At 43.4% G+C, this 17,750-nt stretch overlaps 3 protein-coding genes and 1 long non-coding RNA gene across 4 annotated transcripts; 2 read left to right on the top strand and 2 right to left on the bottom strand.

Annotated features, from left to right (window-relative positions):
- Positions 1-202: 202 nt before the first annotated feature.
- cenpx (centromere protein X) lies at positions 203-4,122 on the bottom strand. The gene is made up of 5 exons (XM_061845117.1): positions 4,033-4,122; positions 3,495-3,546; positions 2,702-2,755; positions 2,529-2,617; positions 203-1,336 (listed from the first exon to the last, which is right to left on the bottom strand). The coding sequence occupies exons 1-5, from the start codon at positions 4,066-4,068 to the stop codon at positions 1,322-1,324; spliced, it is 246 nt and encodes an 81-aa protein (XP_061701101.1). The 5' UTR covers positions 4,069-4,122; the 3' UTR covers positions 203-1,321.
- A 661-nt stretch (positions 4,123-4,783) lies between these two features.
- Positions 4,784-8,778, top strand: syngr2a (synaptogyrin 2a). The gene is made up of 4 exons (XM_061845110.1): positions 4,784-5,012; positions 6,265-6,502; positions 6,763-6,896; positions 8,303-8,778. The coding sequence occupies exons 1-4, from the start codon at positions 4,914-4,916 to the stop codon at positions 8,510-8,512; spliced, it is 681 nt and encodes a 226-aa protein (XP_061701094.1). The 5' UTR covers positions 4,784-4,913; the 3' UTR covers positions 8,513-8,778.
- A 492-nt stretch (positions 8,779-9,270) lies between these two features.
- LOC133513976 (uncharacterized) lies at positions 9,271-10,458 on the bottom strand. The gene is made up of 2 exons (XR_009798679.1): positions 10,345-10,458; positions 9,271-9,776 (listed from the first exon to the last, which is right to left on the bottom strand). It is a non-coding gene; the product is annotated as an uncharacterized LOC133513976 (long non-coding RNA).
- Positions 10,367-17,720, top strand: cant1a (calcium activated nucleotidase 1a). Its single transcript, XM_061845109.1, is given in 5 exon segments — positions 10,367-10,520; positions 14,669-15,289; positions 15,292-15,336; positions 15,459-15,662; positions 16,435-17,720. Coding segments are annotated over 4 exon segments (1,218 nt in total). The 5' UTR covers positions 10,367-10,520; positions 14,669-14,691; the 3' UTR covers positions 16,806-17,720.
- Positions 17,721-17,750: the final 30 nt, after the last annotated feature.

Genomic DNA, 17,750 nt, shown 5'->3' with positions numbered 1-17,750 from the left:
AATTTGTAGTATTTGTTCGTAGTCTTTCTGAAATATCCCACGACGCCACAAGATGGCGTCAAAGCCTGGCAAATAGAAAAGTAGTAATTAGCGTCATAGCCGTATGTTGAAGTAAGATCCGTGTGAGGGTTACGTTAAAAGATGAGTTTGGAATGACATTAAAGTGTTACAGGATCATAGATAAAGGCAATTAGGCAACAAATCAATTTATGTATCAATTTATTTCCAAGTGCACATTGGCAACGTGGACATGCGGCCTGCGTAGTTCAAGACAAAACTCTTTATTGTGTTGTTTGCGTGGCATCAGCTGGATATAAGCGATAAGTGGACCACCGGTTGCGAGTCACCGGCCGCAGCAACGAAGCGTCAACGCGCGTAAAAAGCGGCGGCCCGTCACCGGAACGAGCAGGTCGGCCCGCGCGCTAAGTGGCACTTTGGCACGCGGGTCTTGCGGGCTCCTCTTAGCGTCAGCAGTTATTAACCTAACAAATTAGTGACAGGAAAAACTTGGCCGTGCGCGCGGGGAGAACGTGAATCTAAATAAGGCGGCGTGTGGAATTCCCGCCCCCCCCTCCCCAAACTCGCTTCCAGATGGACTCCCAGCTGGTGAGTCACACGGATAAATAGCGTGAGGTGTTACGCTGACTCACAATGAAAGGAAAACCATTAAGAGAACTTCCACGGGGATGAAAGGAGGACCGGCTCCTCTCGCTCTTTCTATCTTTTCTGTTTAGTGTTTATTTCCCTCCGCAATGACACCCTGCACCTCTTCGGGCCGTGTTGCACCGTGTTTTGTTATGTTTCCCTTCAAACAGAGCGTCTATGCGTGTGGTCCCCCGGGCCGTGTTTGGCTAACCCGTACACGCACGTTCAACTTTCCCCCCCTGCGCCAGAGCTCCCCTTTCGGCCTTCCCTCCACCTCTAACTAAACATCGCAGGACGGCAAAAGGGAACTTCAAAGCGGCCGGAGGGGGTACTTCTTTTCCCTTTTTTGTTTTTTTGGTGTGTGTTCCTGGCACTTGTCATCATCTAAGAGACTCGCTGCTCCCCTTATTACTCTAATTGCTTCCAACTGCCGCGGCAGGCTTTGATGCGGGGCGCCCGCCGAGCATGCTGGGAGCACCTGTTGTTGCGCAGGTGGTGGGGGTGCTCGCAACACGCACACGGCTCAAAACAAAAAGCGGGCGGGGGGGGGGAGGCGTTTATTGGCTTCTTTTGGAAGGCGAGTGACACAAGCGGAATTAAAAAAAGACAAGGAAAAAAAAAAAAAAAACGTTTTGAAGGGCAAGTCACGAAACACTCTGGCGGCATCTTGTGGCAGCTAGAAGTCCAGCAGCTGAAAACAGAAGGAAAAATATGAAAATAAGTACAGTGCAACCTCGGTTCTCAACCATAATCCAGGGATGAGCATGCCAAATGAGAAAAAAAGTCTGAAAAGTAGCCGGGGGTCGGGGGCCCAGGGGCCGCAGGCTCTCGGCGGGGTTCAGGGGCAGCAAAGCTAAGCGATTTTAGCAATTTGTTAGCCCCAAAACCATTAATTTCAACACTGAATTTTACTGTATTTGTGGAAAAAATGTCCCTTGTTTGGTGCTCTACCAGTACGGCAAAAATTGAAATATCAGCTTCATTTCTTCAATGCTTGAATTATTCTACTTATTTGGAGCACATTACATATAAGAGTTTCACCATTTGCCAAACTTCAGAATGAATTTTCAATCTCTTTCACTGTTTAATATGGATACACCATTATATTTTCTTTTCCATATGCAGTCAGTTATTCATAGAATTAGTATAGTGTAGAGATGAAGCACAGGTTTTTAGAACAATATGAATAAAAATGACCTTACCACATATGTGCTGCTGTAGGCTGCTTTATCCATATTTCTCTTCAAGAATTTAATGAATTCAAAGTTTTTAGTATTTCAATGAATAGTTTATATTCAATTGAAGAATGGTCATTTTGGTCTGAAAAAGTCGGAAATCCGCCGATCGGCGGAAAATTCTCATCCCTGATAATCCGTTCCGGAAGGCGGTTTGAGAACCGATTTGTTCGAAAACCGAATCGATATTTCCCGCGTAATTCACAATAACAATGCACTTCGTGGGTTAGCTAGTCTGGCTACTACTATACATACACATATATATATATATATATATATATATATATATATATATATATACATATACCCATATATGTATAGACACACACTATAGTATACTTACTATTATATTACTATATATTATATACATATTACATATGTTATATATATATATATAGATATATATATACATATATATACTATATTATACTTATTATTATATTACTATATATTACATACATATTATATATGTTATATATATATATTAATGTGCAATGACATTTTTCCTCATTTTTTTTCTTTTGACATGACTACATTTTTTGTCGTGGCATTCCAACTTTTACCTCGTAATATTCTGACTATATTCACATAAGATTACAAGATGGGACGTTCCGACAAAAGTTGCGATTGGTAAAATGCGATACACACCAGCTGTGGCAGGATCTTTTCAAAGTGTTCAATCTCCACCCGGTCGCAGTCCTCTCTTTCGGCTTGTTTCTGCGAGCGCACGGCTGCCTCTGACAATCACAAAATGAATAAGTAAAATGAATAAATCATCATCGGGTCAGAAGACGTAATATCTACGGAACGGCAAGCCTTACCTTGGACGAATATTTTCAGCATCTCCGCCATGAGCAGCGTGGCCTCGATGCTTACTGCCACAAAAAGACGTTAGAGAAATGGTGAGCTGCGGAATCGCAATAAAATTTATCAAGGTTATTTGCAGGCCCGCCAATTACATTTTTTCCCCAACAAAATCATATTTCCTTTGAGTTGGTTTTATTGATCCTGATACCAAACAAATTTTGATGGATTTTTTTTTTTTTTTCAACTAGTAACTTTCACGGAAATATATTTTACTTTTTACTTTACTTTTCATGTTCTTCCCATGCCCACGTGATTTTTCTTCGGGCACTCCGGTTTCCCCCCCACATCTTAAAAACATGCAACATTAATTTGACACTCTAAATTGCCCCTAGGTGTGATTGCGAGTGCGGCTGTTTGTCTCTACGTGCCCTGCGATTGGCTGGCAACCAGTTCAGGGTGTACGCCGCCTCCTGCCCGTTGAAAGCTGGGGTAGGCTCCGGCACTCCCCGCGACCCTTGTGAGGATAAGGGGCGCAGAGAATGGCTGGATGGATATTTTATTTTTCTTTCTGGATAACGAGAAAATAAGAGCTTCTTCCTGGGAAGCGAATTCCCCTTTTGTCAAAAAGACGTACGTAAACACATTACTTGTTCCATTAATATGTTAAATGTTCCGCAGTTTAATATGAAAAAATGAGCCATCAAACTGCACAGATTCACTGGTCCATGTCTGTCGTCAAATACATACGAGTTACGCTGTCGTTTCTTCATCTAAACTAACCAAAAATTGCTCTGGCGACTTACGTACATCTGCTTTTGTCCTCCTTGAAGAAGGTGGATAGAAGTTTGCTCACAGTTTCCTGTGGATGACCCCCAGAGGCACATCATTAGCTCTCTTTTTGATCAATTTGCAAGAGAAATATATAGCCTTGATATGAACCATGTTTTAAATACACCTGTAGACCATTCATTTCTTATTTGTATGTATTAAAAAAAAACAGTTTACGACAAATACTTATATCTAATTGGCAAATATTATAGTACAGCTATCCAGCTGTCTATCTGTAGCCCCCTCTTGTGGATTTGTACGTCACTAGTTACTTGACTCCATGTGAACAAAAAAGTAACTTTTAAGTGTATTGCACCGACCACTATCACATTACATGAGAATTGTTGGTGCAAATATTACCATTACCTATAGTTTGTTCATTCGACGCTTGCAAAAAAAAACACACGCGATATGTCACATTTTAGCGTTAGAATGTTCCGTTTGGAGAGCGTTGAATCAAAGCCGCGTTTTAAATAAACACACAAAGAGGGTAAAAATAAAGTAGAGGCCAAGCTACCTTTTTGAACGTGACTTCTGCATCTCTTTCCGCCATGTTGTTGACGTTTGGAGAGAACTTGGCGCTCTGTGATGTGATTGGATGGCGATAGTTGACGTCACATCCGACCATGCGGTGACTGTATTTTCCGCCTTTTATCTTTTTTTTCCCCTTTGTTTTTGTTTTTGCCGATAATCAACAACTACGTGTGTATTTTAGTGCTCATTTTTTGTTTCAATTAATTTTTTCTGATGGGATGTTTTTGCTTCGTGTTTCAGATCAAAATATGAATCAAAACTACAAAACGGATGTCTTTTTATGCTATTATTTTTGTGCACTGTATTTCCGACATAAATATTATGCAATATACGTTTTTCTATGGACAGCAGCAATTTACATAAATGTTTTCTAAACTTTATTTTTTATTTTACTCACTTGGGTTTTGCTTTTACTTGCATGATTTCATTTCACTTTTTTTATATTGTTGTTCATTGTTGATGTTTATTATTTTTCAATTCATTGTTTTGTACAAAAATAATGATTGAAAAGCTGAGAGGATTATTAGAGGAGTATTTACTTTGCTAGAGCAGTCAAAAAAACGTGAATAATATTATTAACATTAGAAATAACTACTGTATACTGTATTGTGTGTATTGCTACCTGTACTGTACTTTATTACAGTGTAACAGTGTTACTGTACTGTCGTCTATGGTTCATGGTATTTCCGGGGGTCCTTGAACGTACCAAAGCAAGGGGGCGGTTCTTGATTAAGTTTTCAGGAAGTACTTTTGACGTGCCACTAAGAGAGAAACTTTTTGTTTCCGGCATAGTTTCCAAGCTTTTGATGACGTCTCCGCGAGTAATTTAAAAACACACACCCAAAAAAAGAAAAGAAAAAAGAAATGCAAAGCAACGCTTACGGAGCTCCGCTGGCCGGTGGTGCGTTCGACTTTGGGAGTTTTGTGAAAAAGCCTCAGACGATTCTCCGATGCCTGAGTTGGGTGAGTTGAGGAGGGCACGAGAGCGTCCGTTAGCACGCCGAGGCAGCCAAACAGCTGCTGACAACTTTGGAGTGACTTTTGTAAACTATTTTAACAAATTAGACAGGACCAGCGACTCGAATGGTTGTTGGCGGAAAAAGCTTGTTCGGTGGGAAATGGTCTGCTCCGGCTGGAGTCGTTGCGCAATGACTTTTTTTGTTTGATTTTTGATATGCTATCCGATGCTAGCAAAGAAAGCCACACCCGGAAGTAAGTTACGTGGTTACTTTGTGGATTTTAAAGAAACTGAAAGTTAATCTGGTTTGAGACATGCATATATATATATATAAACTGTACATACATAAGTTTTTCGTAATATTTTGACGTTATTTTTCTGATCTTGCACCTTTCTCGCAGTAGTAACTTTTGTGTTGTAATAGGACTTAATTGTTTTAACAATACGATTTTGCTGATTAAAACGTATGGATATTTTCCACATCATTCATTTTTGTAATAATTGAAGAGTTTTCTTCAAATTTCTCTTTTAGTTAAGTTCTAAAATTTTTCTTGTGAAATTCGGACATTTTATTTGGGTAACTTATTGTAAGACTAGAAAGTTGTTGTCTTCGTAACATAACTTTTTTTTTTTTTTTTACTTTTTCTCACATAACACTTGGAACAGTACCAATTTGTAAAACATTACATTTTCTTATATTCAAACTTTATTCTTGTTTCACTATATTTAGACTTTTTGTCACATGATTCTTGCAACAGTGCCACTTTGTTAAACATGACTTTTTTTTTTTCCTCTCGTAATATTCCATCTTGTTTCACTATTATCCCCGTAACATTGCAACTTTGTTTTCATAACTCTTCTCGCTGATGTTCTTGTGAGCGGCACGGTGGCTCAGCTGGTAAAGCGTTGGTCTCACAGTTCTGAGGTCCTGGGTTCAATCTCCGACCTGCCTGTGTGGAGTATGCATGTTTCCTCCTGGCACTCCGGTTTTCTCCTACATTCCAAAAAAATGCAACATTAATTGGACACTGGATTGTGGCTGTTTGTCTTTGTATGCCCTGCAATTGCCTGGCAACCAGTTCAGGGTGTACCCCGTCTCCTGGCCGTTGACAGCTGGGATAGGCTCCGGCACTCCCCGCGACCCTCGTGAGGATAAGCGGTGAAGAAAATGGATGGATGGGATGTTCTTGTAACACTGCAGCATTCGTCGCGACCTTTATTCATAATTTTTTTCTTTGGATTCACTTTGTTGGCCAGCTGTTCGCCGTCGTAGTGTTCGCCACCATCACGGCGGAGGGCTACATCAATTCCAGCACGGAGCAGGAGACCGTGTGCATGTTCAACCGCAGGGACAGCGCGTGCAGCTACGGCGTGGGGATCGGCGTGCTGGCCTTCCTGGCGTGCGTGGCCTTCGTGGTGCTGGACGCCTACTTTCCGCAGATCAGTAACGCCAAGGAGAGGAAGTACATCATCATCGGGGACTTGGTCTTCTCGGGTGAGTTTTTATTCTTTTTTTTTTTTTTCACCTTAATTCTTACGCTGTATACCAATATTTGGGTTTCGGGATCACCTGCCAACAAGTAGCCTTGAATCAAACAACCAATAAAATCTTTAGCTTAGTCTGTGTGTTTTTGCAAATGTGTTTGTTTGCATTCAAGCTATTCTGCACTTAATGTAACTTTGAAATGATGTGGGCCAGAAACAAAAAAAAAAAAAATCTAGATTATCTCCGTTTTAACTATTGCAATGTTGCAGGGGTTTGGACGTTCCTCTGGTTCGTCTGCTTCTGCGTCCTGGCCAACCAGTGGTCCTGGACCACCAACCCCGCCGTGCCGGGCGACGCCGCTCGCGCCGTCGTGGCTTTCGCCTTTTTCTCCATCGTCTCATGGGTGAGCTTCCAGCCTCTAAAATCAGAGCGCTTCGAGCTGTGAGAGCAAAAAGCTTCTGGGGAAAATGAACCTCCAAATTTGAACTTCATTTCAGCAGCGTCAGGATGGTGATATTCAAAATTATAACTTCCTCAATGCAGTTCTGTTTTGTGTAACTTTTAAGTTCAGTACATTTTTTATTTAATCTTTTAAGGACTGCTTGTTTTCAACCCTTTATTTAGTAACATTCAACTTTGAAGCATTCAATTTCTCTTTTAATGTTCCTGTATTTAAGCAGTATTATTCTTGAAACTGTGCATAATGTTCCAATATTTTAATCCAACAAATATGACAGACTGAGGATATTTTGCCCAGCCCTGCTTTACTCCCTCACTAAGATGAAATCTCACAAGATTTGCTGAAATCACCTGACGAGTGTCAGATTTTGCCTTTTCTTTGCAGAACATTTTCCCCCTAAAACAACAAATGAGTCCACTTTTTCACTACCGTAATTTCCAGCCTACAATAAGCCTCCCCCAGTCCATTTGTAAAGGAAATACCATTTGGTACATACATAAGCCGCAAGTTCCCACATTGAAACGGTACACAAAGAGTTTTCAATGTTTTAATACCTTAGTTTAGCTTAAACTAGCAACAACACGGTAGCACGAACAAAAAAACAGCTGCGGTAGCTACACGGTAGCACCGCACTAACAGTGCCGGTTAAAAGAAAAAAACATACCTAAATCACTGAGACGGACAGCAGAAACATGCTAGTGCAACTTTAGCACCGCGCTAACTGGGCTGGTTTAAAAAAGAAAAAAAACAGACTGGTAAAAATCACTGAGACGCAGCAGTAACACAGCAGCAACACGCTAGCACAGCGCTAACAAGGCTGTTTAAAATAAAAAAACATACCGGTAAAAATCACCAAGACGTGACAATCACACAGCAGCAACACGCTAGCACAGTGCTAAAAGAGCCGGTTAAAAGGAAAAAAAACATACCTAAATGACTGAGAGGGACAGCAGAAACACGCTAGTGCAACCCTAGCGCCACACTAACAAGGCTGGTTTAAAAAAAAAAAAAAAAAACATACCGGTAAAAGTCACTGAGACATGGCAGTAACAAAGCGGCAACACGCTAGCACAGCGCTAGGGCAGCGCTAACAGGGCCGGTTAAAAAAAAAAAAAACATACTGGTAAAAGTCACTTCCTCGGCACATATATACCACCGGTCTCACTCTTACCTTTTCTGCTCAAGTGCCCCCTTGCGGCCGCTAGAAAAAAAATTAGCCACATCACCGCATAAGCCGCGGGGCTAAAAGTGTGTGTGTGTGTGTGTGTGGGGAGGGGGGGTGGAAGGTTCGACTTATAGGCCGGAAATGACGGTAATTTAAAGGGCCACCGTTCCTTCTACCCCCTCAGGGTCTGTTGTCCTATTTCGCCTACGAGCGCTATCGCCAAGGCCTGAGCGACTTGGACCGGCAGTACACGGACCCCGCTGTGGACCCGCCGTACCCCCCGACCCCCTACGCCACCAGCAGCAGCAGCGGCGGCGGCCCCGCCGGCTACCAGCAGTCGCCGTTCTCCCAAACCCAAGAGAATCCCGGAGAGTACCAACCGCCGAGCTATTGAAAGACTAATGCCGAATTTGGACAGATGTGGTGAAGGGCATTCATATTTGCCAAATTTGCCTTACCGACACACCTGTTCCCACCTCTTCTCTTCCAGCGGGACATGTGCGCTTTGTTGTGTTGATGATATTTTCTCTGGAAGGGAAAAGGGGGCCGTGCTGCTTTCTTGTCTTTGTACCAAAACCACTTGGAACTCCAGTGTCACCCTCAGCGCCACGGCATCACGACAGAGGTTATCGCTTTATCAGGTTTTTTTTTTTTTTTTTTTTTAATTTAATAATCACTTTACAATGGGTTTTGTGCACTGCAATCTATTAATATTTTAATATTATTTTAATGTGAGTGTGGTTGAGTGTTTTGTTTGTTTGCTTTAAGGCAGTGATTCCAAACCTCTCTTGTACCAAAGCGCTGAACGAGAAAATTTCACAGCATCACTGGTGCGCCCCGGTGCATTCAAAAAAGTTTTGGGGGGTTATTAAAACTGTTATCTGGCCCTGTTTTTGATCTGTGACTTTATGATTCATAGTTGTAGGTTTTGGGGAGACCATATTGTCTGTTATTCTGCTGAGGCCAAAGCAATCAGTGTTTGGTGACAACTATTTGCTTTCCCTGTCCAAAGAACTATGCTGAAGTGAGTTGAAGAGCTTCAAATTAGCGCTTGGCCACCACTGGTCTGCATCCGCAGGCTATTACAAACCATGTCGATTTTCGGGTATTTGCGGCGGGGCCGCGTCGTTATCGCTCTCCTGCTTTATGAACGGCAACGGGTGATTGGAGAAGATTGAAAGCGGAAGAATATTTCATTGTTTTGCCATGTTACACGAGTAAAGATAACATTTATTTTTAATGATGATTCATTTTTGGCAAAGTGAGATTGGATCATTTGCCAAGGCACGTTAGCGGTTGGGAATGACTGCTTCGACAATAGCGAGGCCATATGTTGATTTTGATGATTTGTGTTCATATTACTCCCAGGAAACACACACATATGCACGCACATCAGTCACGATTCAACGGCAGCAGTTTTTTTTGGTCAGCCAATCACAAGATTCGACACTTTACTTATCGTGTGACTTTCTCTTTTTGCTTCTTTACCGCTTTAGCCTTTTTTTTTTTTTTTCCCTCTATTTTGCTCTGGAGAATCCCCAAGATCATGGGCCTTTCATAGTATTCTCTTTGCCAAATAATAAAAACAAAAAACAAACAAACGTGTTCTGACCTTTTTGGGTTCTCGTTCGTATCCTCATCCAACAGGATTTCTGCTCCTTGGGTAAATATTTAGTTAGTGATTGACTCAGGACATGAAATGCTTTTCATAGTACAATATGAAGCAATATAAGATTAACTTTTTTGTTTTTTTTTTACCCCCACTTAGCCATTACATTTTGTAAAGCATTACAAATAATGCAGATCTGCACAAAGTATTTCAAAACTGGAGTCCTCAAAACTTTGTAGTGCAATTTGTGAGATTGACCAATATTTTTTTTTTTTTTGTCCACAGCTATATGACACCAAAAAAATTGACACAATCGATCATAAATGCTCTCAATGACAATGTAGTGTGTTTTTTTTTTTTAAATTTGGCATGAACAAAAATGAAAAAATTAAAAACTGGCCAATATGTTTCATTTATCTCTTCCGTTCTCAAACTTGTCACCCAAAAAAATATTCATTATTTTGTTGATTGTTTTACACAAAAAAACATTTGCCTTATCTTTTCGCAATTAAAGTTTGGACTCTGATCTAAAATACAAAATGGAAAATCAAGCCAGGGAAGCCTCAAGCGATTCGTTTTAAAACTCTTAAATTCGAATTATATTTTTCCGAGTGTACCTGAATGCGGCGTTACGGGACTGCGTCATGGCGTCGTGGATGACGTAAAAAAATGCCCGGAACAGGAAGTCGGCAGTTCCCTTCCAAAGTGGCAACCAAAGACGAGCAAACGGGGTCAACGATGGCGCCCGAGTCACGAGCGGCGTTCAACGAAGGCTTGACCGCGTGAGTGTTCGGTGAGTACGTCGCCGCACATGCCGAATGACACCTTTGTGAGCCACTTTGGGTCCCGAAAGCGCGTTGGTGGTGTTAGCAGGTTCGCTACCGGCCAGAATGCTGTGTTCAGGTGTTTTGAGTGGCTAATCTCACCTTCCACATTGTGTGAATATTTGACCTTGTCATAATGATAATTAATAGACGTGTGTTTGGTCGCATTTATGCCTTTTTCTGTCTACTCGAGCCCCACTGAATCTCGTGAATACACAATTTTATAATGCCAGCGTACTTCCTGGTTACAGGAAGCGAGTCACTACAATTAGTTTGACGTAATAAGATGACAAAAACAATGCACCGCCAGATATGCCCCAAAATATTTTTTTTAAATTCAATTTGATTGAAGAAAAAAAAAATTTAAACCAGCGAGTATTTGGGGAGGGGGATAAATCGTATGAATGTCGTAAATTGTTGTACAAAGAAGATTGCACGACGTACTGAAATGATCTAAATAAAATGGAGTGCACATAAAAAAATACAAAAAAAATGAACCTGAATATATGTTAACAAGTTGTCGTTGTGTATTTAAAGCTCTGCCAGATAAACATATCATTGACTGTTGACCTCTGAGCTGACTGATTGCTTTAAGGGTTCGTCCATTCCCAAGCCGGTGTGACGGTCTGAGCGCTCCCCCGTCCTGAAAAGTCTCCTTGTGTTTAATGCGCATGTGTGTATATTTTCTAAACTTCCGGCCAGTCTGAAACATCCCCATCCATGCTTCAACATGTGCCATTCGACTACTTGTCGCCGAGTGTTTATGTTCGCTCTGGACATCTCAGAAAGACAAACACGGGGAACGCACATATATGTGTATATCTTTTTTTTTTTTTTTTTTTATCAACTTTTGTTTTAAGGTTAAGTTTGGGTTAGGTTATAACGTATGTTAGCTCCCTCCATGTAGAAGAAGGGGAACTATGAGACCGGGGTATTTCCCAGTAAGCGTCTGCTATGTACCCAGGGTTCCCCTGTTAGTAACGCATGCAAATTCATCGCAAGGAGACTTTTCAGCACGGGGGAGCGCTCAGACCGTCACACCGGTTAATAATAATGCCCAAAAAAATGTGGTTCCGATTTACTACATTTCAGAACTAGGGAGTTTAAGTAGTTTTTTTTTTTTTTTTTAACAAAATGAAATGGGACGAGGGAATTACGCTAGCTGACACTTGTAAACACAAACGCATGCACACAAGGATCTGGCAACAAGTGGCATGAAAAACAAGGCTTAAATAATCAGCGTGCACGAGGGAGGGCAACACAGCCACGCCGCCGCGGCTGCTGTCAAACACCCGATTTGACTCTGCCTCTGCAGCAGCGCGTGGAATGCGCGCACTTCGAGCGCACGCCGCTATTGCGAGCGTGGCTCTGGAGAAACACGCCCCTGACATATTTATCACGTGGTGTAAAAATATTAGGGCCAGCGGGAGTTTATGGGGTCTATCGGGAAGTAGGAACCACAAGCTTTTTTTTTTATTATTATTATTATGCATAAAAGGTTTTGTCATGTAAAAATAGTACAAAGTTTGCCCCCCCAACGGCCCCAACCGCCCCACCTCCCAACCCTTCCACCTTTGGACCAGGCTATGATCCCGTAAGTATAGTTAAAGTTCACCACCGTTGCAGTGGTGCTCGCAGAAGAACGCGATGCAGGCTGAGCGGCGGTCCGCTCGGAGGAGACGGAGAGGTAAGGCCCTTTGCGACGGCACAGAGGCGCGTTTCACGGGGCGCGCGACGCCACCCCCCCGCCGACCCGACCCCGTCGTCAAAGGCTCTTTCACTGCACCGTGTGGAGGCTGGCCGCACCCCCCCCCGTCCCCCGCGTGATTTGCTCCCCCCCGAGGAGCCTGCTGGTCCACGTCAAAAGAACTCAAGATTGTTGACATTGTTCCCCTTGCACGTGATTTTTTTTTTTTAAACGCTAGATGTTTTTTTTTTTTTTTTCAGTGGCTTTTTTTTGGGGGGGTGATGCTTGGAGTGCAAGGAAAAAAGAACTCAGTGGAACTATTTGTGATAAAGGTTAAAGTACAAGGTTGCTGTTTTTCACCGACATCATTTTAAGTTAAGGCTCATCGGAGCAACGGATGACACTAGGAAAAATAAGATTTGTTGTTTTTGGGCTAATGAAAATATTTAAGCACCTTTTATGATAGTTGACTCCTCAAAGACTCAATCACTGCATAGTTGCGGTTCAGATTTTTGGGGAAACCTTTCCATCGTTATATGTTGAAAGACTCACCTATTTGCATTTTTGTCCTCGGTTTCTCAAAAGTTCGCGTATGAATTTAGCATTTTGTGCGAGTCCTCAGTTCAATGAATTCTGCTATCCTGCTTTTTCTTTGGCTTTTTTGCAACACTTGGTGTCGAGAGATGTTCTAGATAGAAAGTAAGCCTCAGCGGTAACAAACGTTAAGGTTCAGTGCCGTTCTTGATTTGTCAGTTTTAATGAGTCTTCTGAAGGGCCTCGCCCGTCAGCCGTGTATTTCCTGAATAACTTGTCTATCATGCCGATTGAAGAATTAAACTCGTGGAAATTGTAAGGATATAATTTTCATTCAATCAAAATGCTGTAGCTGTATGTCCAGGGTGTGAGGAGAAACTTTATTACCTATTGCAGTAATCCCTCGTTTTTCACAGTTAATTGGGACCAGACCCACCCACGAAAAGTGAAAAACCACAAAGTAAGGCTAAATGGCGTATTTTTTTGTTGTTGTTGTTGCTTCATTTGTCCATGTCATCATGCCGGGGGTGGCGCATTAGCACGTAGCGATCCGGCTTTTTTTGGGGAGGGGCGGGAATCTGCGATGCACTGAATCCCCGATAGGTGATCCGCGGAGTAGAGAGGGATTACTGTACAGTAAATAAATGAATGACCTACGCTTACCCGTTTTCTATCAGGAATCTTTTGTCAGATTAAGACGAGGCATCGTAATGCTCGTGAAAATAGGATTGGTTTGAATTCTTAGCCCCCTTCAAAGGTCTTCAGAGGTAAACTGTGAATTTAGATCCTGAATGAACATTCAAAGTCACTCCAACGGGATTTGGGTGAACCTTCAGGTCCAAACAGTCGTCGTTTAACTTATTTAACCATCGAACGGGTGACAGTTGCATAAGATTTGCGAGGAATATTGGCTGTGTGTCAGTATTCTCTGACGATAATCACAAATGGAATTTACCAATACTGGGAGTTTTGTTTGTTTAGAGAGCTTACACAGAAAACACGGACTGCAATGTGTAAATTGACGACCTCAGCAGCGGCTGTCACTTGTTAAACGTGACCACAAACACCGGATTATTCACTCATTTGGACTACATTTTAATATCATGACAATGCCTTTCAAAACGGGTTCTGCTTGTTTTTTTTCAGTCACTTCTGAGATCTGCCTGACGTGCTCTTATACCAAACAAGTTTTAAAACAATTTTTTAATTGCACCCTCCTCCCCCACATACACTTGTTTTAACTTCCACGAAGTACCGTAATTCCCGGCCTACAGAGCGTACCTGGTTATAAGCCTCACCCAGTAGATTTGTAAAGGAAATACTATTTGGTACATGCATACGCCGCAGCTGTGTAAAAGCCGTAAACACGAGATATTTACAAAGACAGTACACAGAGAGTTTAACACTAGTGCGGCAGTGCTAATCCTAAGGCTAGCACCGGGCTAACGCTCGCGCCGTGCTAACAGGGCTGGTTAAAAAAAAAAAAAAAAAAACATACCGGGGAAAAAATCACTAAGACACGGGAAGCTAGCGCAACGCTAACAGGACGGGACCGATAAAAGTCACTCCCTCGGCACATATATTCCACCGGTCACACTCTTACCTTTTCCGCTCGCGTGCCCCCTTGCGGCCGTTAGGAAAAAAATGCACAAATTAGCCACATAAACCGCAGAGTTTGAAAGCGTGTGAAAAATGTTGCGGCTTCTCGGCCGGAAATTACGGTAATGTTTTTTGTTTCTTTAGAGAAAAGTAAAAGATAGCACAGGACACAAATTACTACTTTCCGGTTAAACTGCTTCGACTCCATGTTGTCTTTTTTTGTAAGAAAAATGTAAATGTCATTTTGAACCGGAATATGCAGGGGTTAACTCCCATTTGGACTTTTCTCTCCTTCAGGTCACTCCCTGCCTCCATCCTCTATGACTGCACCTGCAGCCTACGCTCGCCTGGAGCAGAATGAGCCCATGAACGGTTTGCGGATCTCCGTCGGGGGCCTCCCCATGTTGCCGACCATGCCCAACGCCACGGACCCTCGCTTCCGTCTCAAGTGGCGGCCCATCGTGGTGATGGTCATTTCGCTGGCCGTGGTCCTGCTGCTGCTCATGCACTTGAGCGCTGGCCTGCACCCCCGCGCGTACACCTCCTTGGGCTGGAAGGCGGACCGCGACGATCCGCCGCGGGCCGGCGACCGCTACAACGACACCTACCCTCTCAGTCCGCCCGAGCGCACGGCGCAGGGCACGCGCTACCGCATCGGCGTCATCGCCGACCTGGACACGAACTCTCGTAGCGAGAAAACGCTGACGTGGTTCAGCTACATGCGGCGCGGGTACCTCCTGGTGTCGCAGAGCGGCGACAGGGTGTCCGTGGAGTGGGACGCCGAAAGGACCGTGCTGGAGGGTCACCTGGCCGAGAAGGGGCGGGGCATGGAGCTGTCGGAGCTGGTGGTGTTCAACGGGAAGCTTTACAGCGTGGACGACAGGACGGGCATCGTTTACCGCATCGACGGCGACAAGGCCGTCCTTGGGTCATCTTGACGGATGGCGACGGCACCGTGGCAAAAGGTTGTCTTTTCACGCTATTCTGCGTTTCTATCTGTTTGTTTTATCTATTAGTGGGGATGTGAGCAATAACGTTTGGCAGAATTCAACTTTTGACAAAATTTTAACGGCCACTCCCTCGCTAGGTTTCAAAGGCGAGTGGCTGGCGGTGAAGGATGAGCACCTCTACGTGGGCGGTCTCGGGAAGGAATGGACCACCACATCGGGCGAGTTTGTCAACGACCATCCGGAGTGGGTGAAAGTGGTGGGATTCCGGGGGGATGTGGAGCACCAGAACTGGGTCCCGGCATACAAGTCGCTCAAGTCGGCCGCTGGAATCAAACCTCCAGGTCAGGGGTGGCAGAAGTGCCGTAATTCCCGGCCTGTTTAGATATTTCTAAAGGAAATACCATTTGGTACATACATAAGACGCACCTGTGTAAAAGCCACAAGTGCCCACATTGAAACACGAAAAAGTCTTTAAAGTTTTAGCTTAGCTTGGCTTAACATAGCAACAGCATGGTAGCACGAACAGGGCTGTTTAAAAAAAAAAAAAAACAGCCGTGGCAGCTACAGAGTAGCAACACGCTAGCACAGCACTAACAGGGCCGGTTAAATGAAAAAACACCTAAAACACTGAGACACAGCAGTAACACAGCAGCAAGACGCTAGCGCGGCGCTAACAGGGCCGGTTAAAAAAAAAAAAAAAAAAAAACTCGGTAAAAGTCACTTCCTCGGCACATATATTGCACTCACTCTTACCTTTTCCGCTCGAGTGCCCCCTTGTGGCTGTTAGAAAAAAATGCACAAATTAGCCGCATCACCCCATAAGGCTCAGGGTTGAAAGCATGTGAAAGAAGTTGCAGTTTATCGATCAGAAATTATCATTATTTATTATTATTTATCTTAAGTACAGTTACAGTGGCAGCTTTTATTACCAGTCTGTGTTACCTTGACTTTTTTCAAGTCAGATACATTTTTTTTATCATGTTTTTATGATATTGTTGTCAAGAAAAGACCAGATTAATGGCGTTTCCAATCATTTTAATGATGAAAGGTGATTTGAGTTAAGAGCGGGTGACTCGGCCCCACCCTCACCCCCGCGTTCCTCCCTTTCCGCAGGTTACCTCATTCACGAGTCGGCGGCGTGGAGCGACACGCTGCAGCGTTGGTTCTTCCTGCCGCGCCGCGCCAGCAGCGAGCGCTACGAGGAGACGGCGGATGAGCGGCGGGCCACCAACCTGGTCCTGAGCTGCTCGGCGGACTTCGCCGACGTGACGGTGAGCCGGGTGGGCCCGCTGGACCTCACCCACGGCTTCTCCTCGTTCAAATTCGTGCCCAACACGGACGACCAGATCATCCTGGCGCTCAAGTCGGAGGAAGACGCGGGCAAGATCGCCACCTACGTGGTGGCCTTCACGCTTGACGGACGCATCCTCCTGCCGGAGACCAAGATCGGCGACGTCAAGTACGAGGGCTTGGAATTCATCTAAGGTCGTGGGTCATTCCTTCTTTCTATTTTCAAATGGGAACTGCAATATGAGTGTTCGATTTTTATACGGCTATCCCAAAATTAAGAGAAAAAATAAGTTTTTTTCTCAGATTTTGATATTCATATGGCGTACAATGTGCATTGGTTTATTTTATAAGCTGCTGACAACACAACTTCCAAATCGAGCATCTATACGTGAAAGATGAAAAATGGTCAGAATACCAGAAAAGGTTGGTTTGATTCTACTTTGGTTTCTTTTCTTTTACAGTTGTATATAATCACCTTCCTAAAAATAAAAAGTAAAGTTTCATTTCAGGCTGAGAAAACTGTAAAATGGAACCGCGGAGCTCAATTTGATGATATATATATGATTATATAACAGTTAATTAGTTGGGTTTATGTGACCTGAAATTTTGGTAAAAAGAATGTAGAAAATTGATGAAATGATCCATTCGTCCTTTTTTTTTTTTTTTTTAATTCTATTTTTTTGTGCGTACCATTTAGAGAGAGAATGCCGACCGCCCGTGGTACTCCGTCCCACGTCGAAAGTAGAAACTTAGTCGCTTGTTTGTTTGCCATTTGAAAATGGAAAGAAGGAATGGTCCACGGCGTCATCTCGAGGCCGAGAGGTCGCCACACTGCGCTTCCGCGTTGTTTACAATCCCGTCCGTCACTGTTCCGTTGTCGCAGCTGCCCGTCTGTGACGCATTTTTTTTTTTTTTTTTAATATCCATCAAGAACAAGGCAGCAGCAGCGGCATCACAAATCGTAATCGTAGAAGGCCTCTTCTTCACTATCGCACTGACTTCCTTTTGAAAATGAATGTACAAGAAACTGATTTACGGCTGTTCAGTTCTCCTCCAGCACACGCTGTACAGTCATGACTCCACCATTAAATGTCGTCACTCTGGACTCATATTAACGAGCTCTTTCGTGTTCCTCGCGT

Source organism: Syngnathoides biaculeatus, chromosome 16 (assembly GCF_019802595.1).
Source record: "Syngnathoides biaculeatus isolate LvHL_M chromosome 16, ASM1980259v1, whole genome shotgun sequence".
NCBI classification, from domain to species: domain Eukaryota; kingdom Metazoa; phylum Chordata; class Actinopteri; order Syngnathiformes; family Syngnathidae; genus Syngnathoides; species Syngnathoides biaculeatus.
Note: the sequence above shows the minus strand (reverse complement) of the source record. Positions and strands in the feature narration are given on the sequence as shown.